The following is a 15,272-nucleotide window of genomic DNA, read 5'->3' as shown; positions in this document are numbered from 1 at the left end:
TCAAGTTTTAACTATGTTATAAAGAAATACGTAATATTTGAAGTTTTCAGGGTCTTTAACATATAAATAATAATTTTGGTTAAATATTTGACACGAGAGTTTGAGCCGTTACTATCATCAGATATGTTTTAACGCCGTCACCAGAAGACGATTCTCACTTTCCCTCCCTATCTAGAGCAGTGCATCCCTTTTGGCCTACCAGGACTGAGAATGCATGGAAAAACAAAAAGAAATGACAGTGTGAGTTACAAAAAGGGAGGCGGCCCGCAGAGCAACGGTGATACAGCACGAACCAGATGTCTGAAGCACGCTGGCTGACCTCAGTCCAGTAAACCTCATAATCCAACATGAGGGAAGTGGATTCAGCCTCATTTCATTGTTTACTGAACTCAACACAAGAGCGACAAACATCCACCAGCTGCAGCCAGACTAGATCATTTGCCATAGAGTGGTTTTCATCAGCAGAAATATGGAAGTTAGATGGGTTTCTACTACTGTTCTAGACCAGTGATTCACAAAGACTGGGTCGGGTCACAGGAGATTTTATAAGGGTCACCAAATAGATTTGCAGAATTTCTTCCGTAGTCTTTTAACATTTATATCTGCAGTACAACTTTGAGTCACATGTTGGAGCCTGAATGTTCGTATTGTTCTGATAATTGTAGCCTACATATAACATTGAATCTAATATGAAAGGCTAGCATTCATTCTGTTTGTTTGACTGTGGAGAGGGAAACAACAAGCCTGTTATTTACCATGTAAAAAAGATTAGGAAACACTGTTCTAGACAGTAGCATGTGAACATGCTATTAATTTAAACATGAATGAATAAATATTATTTAGTTAGCATTCAACAACAAGGTTTTAACTGTGCACTTGGTAGCTCATGTCGTTACAGTACATGCTAACAAAATAAAAGTATATAGTGTTACAGGCCTTTTTATTTTAGAAAATAAGCAGCTTTTAGCTTTTCTGAAGACAGATAAAACTCTATGGCAAAATACATTGAGAAGATGCTAAAATGTGCATTTCTTAGGGAAGTTAGCAGTTACATTGGCTCGCTTTGGGGGAAAATCGGATCTTCTACAAGCCCAGACCTCTTGTGCATCATGAGATTTCCTTATTAACCCATTTGTGCCCAAAGAATATATTTAGTATGATAAGGAAAAATACCACATTTGTTCTGATTATTGAAAAGCCTTGGGCAATTTACTTTGGGCAAGTATCTAACAGTGCACCTTTGACATTTTTAGATCACATGACAAATCACACATTTATTAAAGGTCAACGTCAGGATTTTTGAACAAATGTTTTCCACATGAAATATTTTTTAAAACAGCATATGATATTCAACTTGTTATGAGTTCATAGATACCAAATACTTGATTGAAAATTTTAAATGTTGTGCTTATACAAGTCCAGATAACACAGTTGCGGGCACAAATGGGTTAAAATGTACAAGAGTACAAAGTACATTTTTTGAACCCACCAGCTCTGTGCAGCCCCCCCCCCTATATGTAACACACACACACCATGGAAGAGTGAAAGGGTATGAGCTTCAAGAGTGGTTACCTGCCAAAACAAGGGAACAAATGTCCTCATAGTCCAGTTATAAGATTTGAAGTTTCTCGACTACAACTAATTTTGCTTTCTAGATTTTCGCCTCCGGTGAGCGGTCGTCCCGGTTTCAGCAGGACTCTCTCACAGCTCATTGATCAAAAAGCAGTTGGGAAACAAAATTACAAAGTGTTTTCATCTAAAATTCAAAAATAAAAATGGTAAATTTAAAAATCTGATCTATTGGCAACCGACACGTCAATCTACATGTTAGAAGGAACACACTGGGCTTTTAGAGGAAGCGTGGCACATGACTCCGGGCGAGGCGAGGACGCTCGTGTAATAAGACCGTTTCTCTTAGAACAACTTCGTCCCTGTTTTGTTTCCCGTCGACCCCGCAGTGTGTCCTCCGCAGTGTCTGGAAGCTCACCCAGGTTAAAACTCAGATATGGTAGAAAAATATATAGTCTGGATGAAATTTCTCTAGTCATTCTCTTCATTACTGAATTGCACCCATACATGTAGTGTCAACGCGTTGTAGTAGCTAAAGTGACAGGGATCATGATTAGCACGACTACTACAACAACAAAAAAACGAGTCATCGCGCGCACTCTCGCTCTCTTTCTCTCTCTCTAGACACTTCAGGTTATTTTTTTTTTACTTGCACTTAAAAATTCATGGTTAATAGTTTGTCTTTCATTGGCATCATTAGGCAACAGTTTTTTTTTTTCAAATATTCTACAATATGGTTACGATGTAAACACCACAGTACTTAATTATTTTTACTGTATCTGCACAAAGTAAAACACAATGTTACAAGGCAAGTGGCTACTTAAGCATAGATTTGTTCATGAGAAATAAACAAAAATTAGGAAACACACCACAAGAAGAACAGAAAATAAAAGAACACCTGGCATCGAGTTTGTTCAAATAAAAAAAGCTTTGTTCATCTACAGGTCAGGTGACCTGGTTAAAAAGCTGGTGATGATCAGTACTATCCCCCCCTGATACCATTTGATCCGAAGACGAACGTCTCGTGATATTTTCGTGACATGAGCGGCTTCGATTCAGCTCGAAACTTTACCCCCTATGATATCTACCTGACCTTTAGCACTTAGAATTGAAACACAGGTGATCGATAGACTACTACACTTCAAACAACAACCAGCCCGTTTTTGAGGAGCTACACGTGTGGCTGAATCTTTTCCACCTCTGCATTAAACTGGCTGAGTTATAATACAACGTGTGTTTTGATATGACACATAAATCGCCGTCTTGACGCGACAAGGCTGACCAGCGGTGTGAGACCGAGGTTCAGGGCTACAGAAACAGATCAAACCCTGGACTAAGACGTGTAATCTGACCGGCGGAGAACAGGGGCGGGTGATGTGAAAACGACCCGAAAAATGGACAGTGTAGAGGTCCGTCATTGGCAGGGAGCCGTCAATATGAGGAAACGACTCCAGTAGCTGAGCTCTATATGTGAAAACAAAAGGCATACGGATGAGGATATGTGAACATTTGATGTTTTTTGCCTCGTTAGGTTGTAGTGTTTTGGCCTCTGCAGCACCTCTACTTTAAATCTCTCGAGTATCGCCATCTGAAATCCACCTAAAGATTCCTCTTTCTGCCAATACTGTTGAATTTACTGATACGATAAAATCAGAAGGAATGAAATATCTCCAGTTTTTCTCTGTTCGTTAATTTAAATACTGTTTTCCAATCAAGATACTTATGCAAACCTCCGGAAAAACAGCAGCCTGTATAAGATGACATCATGACATCTCCTTACTAAGTTAAAAACAAACCATGATCCCCCCATCCCCAAACTCTTTAAGGACATTATTTACAGTACAAATTACAGTATATTACATCATTAAAAAATATGAGATCCATCTCTAAAAACATACAGGAGCTCTTGACAAAAATCAACTCTTTAGCAAATCAGGTTTCTGTGGTATCATGTGGAAAATAAAGAAGCAGAGTGACAGTCGTCCCACCACCACCTCCACCTCCACCACCGCTCCACCCCTCTACCGCTCTCTGAGGCGTCCTTTCCGTTTGGCCCTAGTTGTACCTGGCTAGTTAACAGTGAGATGATGGATGGGTTGGTTTACCACACGCACATCTTTTAGTCTTTTTGTTTTTTAAACTTTAAAGCAAGCTGCGATACAACAAATCACACTCAATCCAATACAACTATATGTACAGGGGTTTTTTCTGGCATTTTGGAACAATAATAATAATAATGAGCACTTGACCGACTACGCTACCTGCCGGCAGAACGATCTAGTTTAGGTGTGCAGAATTAACCGATTATTTTTCAGTCGTGTGCTGTCTTTTTTTTATATTTTTCAAACTCATTTCTTTTTTTTAATGAAGAGACAGTTGTTTTTTCCAACAACCATAATTCTTGTTACTGGAATTCTCCCTATTATTGTCATATGTACAGCAGATTGAATGGAACACGTTGGTTACACACTTTCTTATGCACCCAAAAGAAGAGAATAAATAAAAATCGATCGGAAACTCAAATGAGGAGTAAAAACAAAACAAAAAACAGATCTCTGGACTACGGAGCCAGGCAGCATATGAACCAACCCTCCTCACATCCACAGTACAACCAAGTCCATCTGTAGCTTCCTCCTCTTGCCCTTTCCCTCTCTTCATTTCCTCCTTTATGACACTCGAGCTATGTTTCCATCTCTCTCTCTCCCTCCTCTGCTCTCCGTCCCGGGCCGGGTCGCCCTCAGACGTAGGGCAGGATGCCGTAGACGAACAGGGCCATGACGGCGGCGCTGAACAGGCCGGCCACGGGCACCGTGACGAACCACGCCAGGAAGATGTTCCTGAAGAGGTGCCAGTCCACGGCTTTCTTGGAGCGGATCCAACCCACGGCCACGACGGAGCCCACCTAGAGGCCGCAGCCAGAAAGAAAAACAATCAGCAGCAGCACAGAACTAAATGTTTAAAGTACACAAAGTCAGAGACACTGTGAAGAGCTGCAGGCTGCTCAGGCTTCTCTCATGCTGATCTGTTCACATCATGTCAGCTTGTTTTTACAGGCATCTTTATTCTTCTTCACCTACTTCTTACATATACTATATGTTTAGCCATTATTTATCCATCTAGCTCTAATGGACTTGACAGCTGATGAGTGAATTTGCCATCATGTTTGTGGCCTCTGGCTTTGCCATCGAGGTTATTTAACGCACTTAAAGTAAAAAAAGTACATAAGTGTTATCAGCAAATGTACTTAAAGTATCAAAAGTTAAAGTACTCATAGTACTCTTTTTCAGCAACTCTGTCTCCTACAAAATTACATTTGAATACAACTAAAGTGCATTCTCAATTACATTTCCAGGGAATCGTACATTCTCCCGAGTTATGGTTGCAGTTTTAAACGGTTTTAAACATTTGGTTAACTTACTGTTAGTACTTGAGCAAATGTACTTAGTAGCAGACCAAAAAGATCCACAGGTAAGTGAACCACTCAGGGTGATACGACACATTAACATCCAAACAGAAAAGCCTGTAATCAGCCTTCAGCTCTTCAAGAACAACTCGGTCCAAAATGTTTGTGTTAGTCAGAGCAAGCAGATTATAAAAGTTACTACTACCTAAATTCAATTTCAGGATGTGGACGTCTGAGATGAGCAATTCAAAAATCAGATGTTTTCTCAGCTAACTTAATTAATTCTGCTCATGTCAGACGTCCACAAATGAACCTTTTTCTCACCTTTATTCAAGTAATCAAATCAGGATAGTACTGGGTAAGAATTCATTTTGGAGAAGACACATGAACACATCTCAGTTTGTTGGAGTGACGTATGAGCAGTGACTTGTTTGCGACGCTGCAGGTAGGCGGGAGTTAAACTGGGCCTGCTCTTATACGGCCAGAGAAACATGAGACGCCTTCTGTCACACTCTCGACTAAATGCGGAAGGTCAACGGAGAGCAGCGGTGTTTGTGGTCGATAGGTCGGCCGTACTCAAAGTTACAGACTAGACGACACAAAAATATCTTCAGGGAGGGAAGGAAACGTCGTAGGCCGTCTTCTCAGAAAGTTTCTCCTTCATTTGGATAATTAGCATTATTCTAAAAGCCTGTGTGGAACAATATCTAAACGTCGCGGTCACGATGTTTGTTTACAGCCAATTGTATTTAAGACATGCAGCGGCGAAACCCGAACTCAGCGTGACCTCAGTGTTTGTGCTGCTGAGGACGAGTCACTGCACATAATCTCACCAGGGCTGGGCATCAATTCAGTTTCATCAAAACCGAACGGATGCTCATCACTGCTCATTTTCTCTCTGGGAGATGTTTACAGATGTTGTTGGCTACTTTCTGAATACGTCAGCGTCACCTTTAACAATCCTTAAATTAAGAAACTGTATAACAAGTTCACTAATATCTTTAAAAATACAGATTTCGTCCAACAACGTCTGTGCATCTCCTCGACACAATCAGTAAATCAAATCAACACCATGATAATAATAATAATAATAATAATAATAATACACCTCTAACCATCAGTGGATTAAGCATTTAGGCAAAGAAGGGAATTAACCAAGGTTTTAGGGGGGAGATGAGGGGATGTGGAGGTGAGAAGTGAACATAAAGGTATGGATGATTATGTTGAGATAAACTGATCATCAGTAAATTAAATACCAGTTTTGAGTCTTGTGCAGTTTCCCTTCAGCAGACAATTTTGGAGTATTTATCTAAATCATGAAGTCTCATGTTACTTTGATGTTTTCACAGATGCAGCTATTATGTTATCACATAATTTAACAATAGAATACATGTGTTACATTGAACTTTCTCCCCAAATACAGGCTACCAGTTTGGAGGTAATACGCTTATTTGCTTTCTGGCGGAGTAACAAGAAAAAGATTAGACCATTTTCATATCTGTCTGTTAAATATGAGCCAGAAGTGAGTTAGCTTAGCTTAGCATAAAGACTGGAAACAAGAGGAAACAGCTAGCCTGGCTCAGTCCAACAAAATCAAACCCACTAATTAACATGTTGTATCTCGTTTGTTTAATCCGTATAGAAACTGAAGTGTAAAAAGTGCAACGCGGCATTTTACGAGGGTTATGTGCCGCACTATTTCTTGGCCGTTCACATGTAGCGTCTAAAAACACGTGTGAAAAAAACGCCAGCCATACTGCTTTCATCCTTTTATCCAATGTGCTTGGGAGGTTGTGCTCCTGCTGCGCCTGCTGTTACTAAGCAACCAAAACCTGCACGCTAAGATGACAATGATGATGAAGTTGCGGTAATTTGGCAGTAAAAGCCTCACTGAATAAACTAAACTCAGTCAAAACAAAGAAATGGATTTCCAGCACCATAAATCCCTCACAGTAGCTCTACTGTTCGACTTGTATGTGTCAGTTTGGCTGACCTTCAACCGGATGTCGTGACGCTCTTGGACGGAATGGGTGAAGCAGGTAAAATAATCTGTGGTACAGATATTTACCGCAGACTGATATTTACGGAAGAAAGAAAAGATATCTGCAGGCTGTGATTGTTTATTGCTCCTCCTCGACCGCTGCAGCGTTCCAAAAGTTGAACTATTTTTTATCTCAAAGTGCAGCTATCGCGCCCAAAAATAATAGGCACTTGGGGGTGCTCGCGTGTCGGAAGAGCGACGCGCTGGCGGGCGCGCTCCCGCATTAGAGCGCGCCTGCCGTGTGTCTACATTGACAACAATGGATTTGAGGGCGCAAAAAACGCGGCATGTGAACGCTTAACTTCCTCGAGTGTCCACCGGTTGCCTGGCAACTGCTCAGAGCCAATAGAGTCCGACATTTAACGCCCCGTAAAATGGCAAAGATGTTTTTAGAAATCGCTTTTTGTACCGATAAAACTACAGAAAAATGTGATCCTTCTGATCTAATTAATAAAAGTTTAATAGCTATACTATACTTGTGATCTGCTGCTCTATATCTAATAAGCAAATTCAACACATTTTAAAGGTAAACTTGGAGGTTTTGCTGCCGGAGGAAGACTGCAGGAGAAATCAAAACATCAACTTCAGGGAGTTGTGATTGGCTGTGGTGATTGACAGCTACAGGTGAAGCGATGAAGTGGCTTCGCTACCAATGACACCAATACCTTGCAGTGGGTGGAGCTTATTGGGATGCCCACATTTGATGCAACAAGCACTGATAGCGCACTCATTACTTCAATGCAAAATCCGCTGTAAAGACAGATGAGTGGAGAGACACAGAAAGATGGAGAGGAGAGGAGAGGGAGAGGTAAGAAAGGGGAAAACAAGTGTGGCAGGTGGGGTCGGGGGTCGGGTGGGGAGTCAAGCACAGGAGGTGGGGACCCACACACCAAACCATGCCGATGCTGAGAGGGCAAAATGTGAGAGAGTTGGTGGAAATGAAACAAGAGGATGAGACGTCATGTTGATGGGGAGGAGGGCGCCACGTCGTCCAGCCTGGATCCGATGTTCCTGTAAAGAAAGAGGGGAGAGGGGCTGCACACTGCTGCCCGGGGCCGTCTGCAACGGGACCCAATTGTTTTGATTGTCTTTTAATGAAACTTCAATGAACTGATGAAATTCGTTTTATCAGGACATCCTTGCAAACACCAGGAAAGAGATTGTCTGGCATAAATATGGTCATAAAAAAACGTGGAAAGTCCACAGAAATGATCTGATTGCAAGACTGGTTGGTGTGTGTGTTTCCAACCCGGAGCCCTGGGAGGCAGTGTGAGCTCCCCGTCCCCATGGAGGTGCCTGGAGGGAGGGAAGGAGGGGGGGTTGAGAGGCCGGCTGGAGGGCCGCTCAGTCATACCTTGCAGTGCGTGGTACTGACAGGGATGCCGATATTGGAAGCAAACACGACTGTGAGTGCAGAAGCCAGTTCAATAGTGAATCCACTGTGGAGGAGGAGGGAGGGGAGAGGAGGGGGGAACAAAGAGACATCCTTCATTGTAATGTCTGGGAGGTGCTGCTGACGGCACGGCCCACATTCATAGTAAAACCATAATGGAACAGCTCTTTAAATGTACGCTCAACACACACAACAATATATAGCAATCACACTCTTATCGCTCTCTGAAACACACACAACAAAGACGGCATTTCTATCAGGTCCTAAGTGTTGGTAGGTAGCTCGTAAAGAGTGTGGTTGCATGTGCTGCACAGACAGAGTGCTGTGTGAGTGTGTCATCTGAAGCCATGTCCCGTTTCCAAAACATAATTCACACTTTGACACCAGACCAGTGGGTGCACTGGAAGAGAACATCATTTTAAAAAAACATCTACTCCCTCTCCCTCATCCCGGCTATCACACAAAGAAACATTTGGCCACTCGCTTTGGATGGAAAACTACAGATTGGAATTAAAAAACAGAGCGAGAGAGAAACAAGATGAGTGAGAAAGCAACTTGAAACTGAATCATTAGCTGGCGCTTCTTTCATTGAAGTTACTTCCTTAATAAACTAGAATTGCCAAAAATGTGTCTTGTGAGGTCACAGTGACCTTTGACAACTGAAAATGTAAATCAGTTCATCCTCGAGTCCAAGTGGATGCTTGTGAAATTCCCTCCAGGCGTCCCTGAGATATCACGTTCACGAGAATGGACCGGACAGACGGACAACCTGAAGACATAATGCTTCCGGCCGTGGCTGACGCCGGCGTGGAGGCACAAAAACAGCAGCAAATAAAACTCTCAGCAACACTGAGGAGAGGTTCTGCTGACAGACACTGTTCAAATTGAACTGAACAGCAAGGGTCAATAACTTTCACAGCAGCGTTCTAATGATTGGATTTGAGTCGATCTTGAACATCACTTGAACCCGTCTGTAAACGGCCGTTCGTCCTCGCTGCGTGTGCAAAGATAATTAAGACTGGTGTGTGATGTCCTTGTGAGCTAGGAGGGGGGGGAGGTTTCAGACGCTGACCAGGCAATTGCAACGTACCCGGTTCAAGTCTGGTCGGGGACCTTTTCTTGCATGTCATTGCCATTCTCTCTCTCTAATCATTTCCTGTTGGCTCTCTACCGAATGCTGTCTAGCTGAGCCAAAAAAAAAGGCTGAAATGCCTTAAACTTGTATTCTTTCTAATTCTCTCCTCTGGTTGCAAAAAGAAGTCTGATTGTATGGAAGTCTATGAGAAAATGAGTCTGCTTCTCACTTGATTTATTACCTCAGTAAACATTGTAAACATGAGTTTATGGTCTCAACCGCTAGATTCAAGTCTTCTTCAATACAGCATGATGTTCATTTAGTAAATGATGGTCCCATTTAGAGTCAAATAGACCATGAAGCAGGGGATGCTTTAGGGCGGGGCTACTTTGTGATTGACAGGTCGCTACCACGGCGTTGTCCGGCCTGGGAGTTGTCTGTGTTTTCGTCTTACAACTTTAACCCTTTCCCAGTGTGATTTCAATTTATGAAAGTTAATTATAACCTTTTTGGTCGCCTTAAACGTATTCAGTGTTCGGTTGTACTTAGCTCCACCCTCTTGTGTCACTTATAGTTGCCAAAAACCAACATGGTGACCGACAACATGCTGAACTCGAGGCTTCAAAACGGCAGTTCACAAACCAGTGGGTGACGTCACTGTAACTACATCCACTTGTTATATACAGTCTATGACTGAGACAAGTCAAAATATCTTCTGTGAAATAGGCCAGTTCATCGGGAATGGCAGAGGAAAAAGTCTTTCTGAAGACGGGTCACATTTCATCACCATCCCAGTCCGTTACAGGTTTGCAGACAGCATCACTTCACCTCTAACGGCAACTTTGAACATTTGTGCAGCGGGCCAATTATATAAGTGTGTCACACAGGATGAGCTCATCTCAAAGAGACTCAGAGAGGACAGTTAGTTCTGCAGCAGTCCGTCCCCGTGGTGGTTCAACAGGAGAGCTGCCCACAATGATGAAAATCCATATTTCAAGTTTAAAAACTGCTGTGTTGAACTGTGCTGTTCAAGTGTCCACTGTGCCGTCTACAATATAAGCTCAGCCACAGACTACAGACACACAACTTCACCCACAAAGACACACTTTCCTGTCCTTGCCCCCAAACAAGCGTCTTTGTCAGATTGATGCATGGAAACAGACACTGGGGGACAGAGAGCCTTTAGAACAGTGAACCAGAGCAAATCTGTCTTTGAGTCCTGGCAAAAGACTAAGCTGGTGATGGAAAGAGGGTGATTAAGGAAGAAAGAAAAGGAGGCACACAGCAAGAGAGAGGGGCCAAGGGGAAGGAGGAATGGAGAAAGACGGAGAAATAATGAGTTTGAGAACAATCGCGGGGATTTTAGGGAAAAGAGTGAGAGAGAAAGATTTAGAGGTGAGACGGCGATAAAAAAAACAAGACATAAAGATGCAGCGAGGAGACGAGAGTGGGAAGGAATGAAGAAAAGGAGGGCAAGGAGAAGAAGAAGAACAGCCGCAAAAATAAGAGATTTACAGGAGAGGGTAGGAAGGAACATGAAGAAAAAGGAGGAGGACAGAGGGGGGATAAAGAAAAGTGGAAGAGACGGAGTCAGACTGGCGTCCCTCCCTGCGGTTGGAGAAGAGAGGCCAGAGTTCCCACTGTGGCTTCGCCCCTCCCTCACCCTTCCTGCTCTACTTCTCTTCATCCAGAATGCCAAACAACTTCCTCTTACCCTGTGTGATGTTCCTGCCAGGCAACCGAGCGCGCGCACACACACACACACACACACACTCCCAAAACTTGCTGGAACAATTAGACCTTAATATGCATGCATGCATGCATGTGCACACATACAGTACATTCACCGCAGAAAGACCTGCAGGCATAGAGCCCAGCTTTCTTCAGCTGACACGCAAACAACCTTGAGGTACACACATACACACACTCTTCAGCTAATGCGTGGGAAGACGAGGGGACAGCGAGAGCGAGAGAGAGAGAGAGAGAGAGAGAGAGAGAGAGAGAGAGAGAGAGAGAGAGAGAGAGAGAGAGAGATCTCAAGGACAGAGGAGCAGCAGCAGTAAAGGATGCGTGATGTCCACTGCTTAGGTTGTGGGACAGAGTGTGCCCTCGGGCTTTATGTTGTTGTGGTCCAAAACACCACTTATTTATTCAGAGTTATTATGTAATATGGTCAAAGGGCTGAAGAAAAATAGAGTGTGTATCATTGCTACTTCATTCTCTATGCAAAGGGCTACTACAGAGAATATTAATACAGTATTTCTCTACACAAAGCTGTAATGAATTAGTTAAAGTTGGAGGAGCACGACTGTGTGATTACTATCAATATCATAATTATGTTGTTCAGAGATCATGATATATTTAACATCAAATATTTTATACATCTCTGAGGGAAAACATATTTTGAAGAGGACCTATTATGCTTCTTTTCAGGTGCATATTTGTATTTTGGGTTTACATGCTTTAATATAAAAAAAAACGCTTTATTTTTCTCATACCGGCTGTGCTGCAGAGCCTCGTTTCACCCTCTGTCTGAAACCAAACTCTTTGGACTTCGCTCTAACTAGCTTTGTTTGACGGCGTGCCAAACTAGCCGCTAAGCAGGTATAACACAAATGTTACTTGGTGACATCACCACGTTACAGAAGAAAAGGTGGGACTTCAACGAGGCGTTTCAGGCAGTTCAGGAGCAGTGTTTCTCTGGCTTTGTTCCTATAGTGTGTGGAGAGCAACGATTTGGCACTAACACACTAACAGCGAGAGTTCAGACTCAAATAAAACTGAAATCTCACAAAATCCCTCGCGATCAAACGGGACTTTAGTGTAAACAAACATGGCGAACGACGGGCAGGATGTTAGCAATTTGAATTTTTGTACTACTTTGTACTGAAAATTCACGAAGGATGGATGGATGAAGTCATGGAGACACGTTAAATAAACACTTGTATCAAATCAACAAGTTGGTCCTCCATTTCTGAGCTCCATCTTACTACTACTTCATGCTTCACGTTTTGCATTACGCCACCATGACGGCGGTGGTTGTCCTTCCTTCTTCAGTCAGCGTGGTTCTCTATTGGCTATCGTTCTTTCCCACGTGACTGCGTCATCGTCTGTCCTCGGGGTTCCCCACACACAACAGGATATCAAAATCGTAAATATTGAACATGTTTAATATTTACAATTTGAAATCGGTGCGGCCAGGATGGACTTCTGAGCCGATCGGGGGATTTAAAACGCACTCTTAACAGACTTCACACTACAGGAACATCTGGAAAGATAATATTTAGAACCATCCAAAAATCCGGGCTTTGCTGACCATCGTCAGTAGGGGGGGGGAAATCGGGCTCAAAATCAGCTTGATGCTTGTATAGTGTGTCCCTGGCATTAATGGCATTACTCCCTTTGGTGTGGACTTTGTAACTTTGCTGACCTTTTACATGCACAAAAAACTATATAACGCACTAAAGGAAAGGGAAAAGCACAAAAGCATAATAGGTCCTCTTTAAAAAAAAGACAGAAAATATCATTTCACTTTTGTATTGTACCTAATCACTAATAAAACATATTCAAATATATATAATTCACATAAAAGCTTTTACAGATGCAACCGACATAGAAAACCCAAGAACAACTTTGTTCTTGCAGGTTGTCTGTGTAGTAAAAAATGCGTTTTGCCTGAGGCGGTGGCTCTGTCTGGGAAGTAGAGAGCAGTTAATCAGTGAACGCACTAGACAAACGCCCTTCATTAGTCAGACGAGTTTACTGTACCTGTAAACAGGGAGCACTCGAGGCAACAGAGCAGGCGCTCTAGACGTGATCGTGCTGCCTTCGGTTTATGCATGTCACTGCCAGCATCGTGTTTATGAATGTCAGTTGAATTGCAATTCCTTGTTCAATAACATTTAACAGCCTTAATAAAGAGATCGTGTGTGTGCACATAAACACTTACCGAGGACGCTCTTGCACCAGATGGACTTGTGTGTGTCAGCATGTCGAGGCTTTTTGGAAGTTCACCTCTCTCTCTCTCTCTTATCCAATTCTTTCTTTCTCACACATTTCCATGAATAGACACAGACACACACACCTCTCTGCCCGCTCTCCCATGCGGAGGCTTTCTCACCTTGAGGGGGTGATGGGAGTCAGGTCTTTCCCCATGGTCTGGATGACGCGGCGGCCCCACACCCACAGGCCGGCGCAGATGCCTATGCCGCCGTATAACAGCAGCCAGATGGGAGTGGCGGCGTCCTGCATCACGCCGCCCTGGTCGTAGATCATCCACAGCGCCACCAGGGGCCCGATGGCGTTACTGCGAAGGTGAGGAAATAGATTATAACCTCAGGCAGCTCCTCTAGTATTTCCGGTAGACTGAACAGCACAAGGACAAAATGATGCAACACGGCAAAACACTTCAGGAATACCAAAATATATGATCAGGTAGAAGGGATTTGTAATTTCGTCTATATGGGATGTTGTATTTCCCGTGAGCAGCAGGAGGCAGCACCTGACATCGTTGCCTCCGTGGGCGAAGGAGCCGAAGCAGGCGGTGAGGATCTGCAGGAAGTGGAAAAGCTGGAACACCTCCGGCTTATCCTTCTCCTCGTGATCCTCCTCCGCCAAGTCGTCCAGAGGCATCGGAGCAGGAGCTCCGTCTTCATCCATCCCCTCCAGCTCCGTGGCCAGCTTCATCTCCACCCCGCCCTCCTCTGCCTCAATCTCAGCCTCCGCCACGGCGTTACAGTACGACGAGTAGCTGTCGTAGCGCACCCTCTTCTTGGTGTAGGACACGCTGTTGCTCCTGCCGCCGCTTCCCTCTCCCACCAGCTTTTCGCTGTCGTCGCGTGACTCCGAGCGAATGAGCGGCTGCACGGGCATGCCGCATATCGCCGCCGTGTAGCAGGTGTAGCTGTTGTTGCGCCGCAGCAGGCGGTAGTTGTTGTCCGGCTGGCCGGCGTTGGAGGTGGAGCGGTCGCCGTCGTCCAGGCGGCCCAGGTGGATTTTGTGAAGCAGGTCTTTATACAGACCCGAGTCCTTGTGCACCGTGTGGTACACCTGGCCGTCGCTGCGCATGTGACCGTCGAAGCTGAAGCTGCCGTTAGAGATGGGCGACTTGAGGCAGCCGTTGGTCATCGAGTGGGTCCGGCCTGAAGGAGAGAAGATGATGAAGACGTGGGTGTAGATGCACAAGAGTTAAGTAGTATTCAGTAGCAGCACATTGACAGTTTCTTTCCCTCCAAACGTAATTGAGAATGCAGTTGTAGTAAGTTTTATGGGAATGTAATTTTTAGGAGACAGGGCTGCAAATCAATGGTGTCTATAATTATATATATCATAATAATATTGCAGTTTTACCGTAGGCCCTGCCATTTGGCAGGATGCTGCCTCCGTTAGCCAGGTTGGTGAGCTCTCCGCTGGAGTCGCGGGTGCTCCGTTCACTGATGCCCCCGGTGAGCGGCAGCACAGCCTCATCTGTGCCCTTGGCCCCCGGTAGCTCCTTAAAGACGGGGCTCTCCTCCTCCTCTTCAGGTATCTTGTCCAGACTCTCATCGGAGATCCTGGACAGAGCCTGCTCTTTCTTTAGACGACCTGGAGGAAATTAAGAGATGGAGGGTTTAAGTTAAGAGAGCCTCCTGGAAAGACAAAATATCGAACCCTCCCTAACAATCCTAACACAGAAGTTACAAGGACTTGTAAACGGATTTTGTGTCTGAGTGATCATTTACTGTAAGATTAGATAGACTGAGGTTTTAAAAAATCAGTTCAAGAGTTTCTCAAGTGAATCACTAATTTGGCA

General features: G+C 43.9%; 1 protein-coding gene across 4 annotated transcripts in view; it reads right to left on the bottom strand.

The window, feature by feature from the left end:
- Positions 1-2,948: 2,948 nt before the first annotated feature.
- slc20a2 (solute carrier family 20 member 2) overlaps positions 2,949-15,272 on the bottom strand; it is a 54,015-nt gene continuing 41,691 nt past the window's right edge. For 3 of the 4 annotated variants that reach the window (XM_074639219.1, XM_074639221.1, XM_074639220.1), the window contains exons 7-11: positions 14,831-15,064; positions 13,983-14,622; positions 13,602-13,787; positions 8,368-8,452; positions 2,949-4,471 (exon numbers count right to left, since the gene is read on the bottom strand). In XM_074639219.1, coding sequence (XP_074495320.1) covers positions 4,307-4,471; positions 8,368-8,452; positions 13,602-13,787; positions 13,983-14,622; positions 14,831-15,064 — 1,310 coding nt within the window. In that variant the 3' untranslated portion in view covers positions 2,949-4,306. Of the gene's footprint in view, positions 4,472-7,678; positions 7,764-8,367; positions 8,453-13,601; positions 13,788-13,982; positions 14,623-14,830; positions 15,065-15,272 lie in introns of all 4 variants that reach the window. The other variant, XM_074639222.1, reaches the window with a different exon arrangement.

Source organism: Sebastes fasciatus, chromosome 6, assembly GCF_043250625.1.
Source record: "Sebastes fasciatus isolate fSebFas1 chromosome 6, fSebFas1.pri, whole genome shotgun sequence".
Classification (NCBI taxonomy): Eukaryota; Metazoa; Chordata; class Actinopteri; order Perciformes; family Sebastidae; genus Sebastes; species Sebastes fasciatus.
Note: the sequence above shows the minus strand (reverse complement) of the source record. Positions and strands in the feature narration are given on the sequence as shown.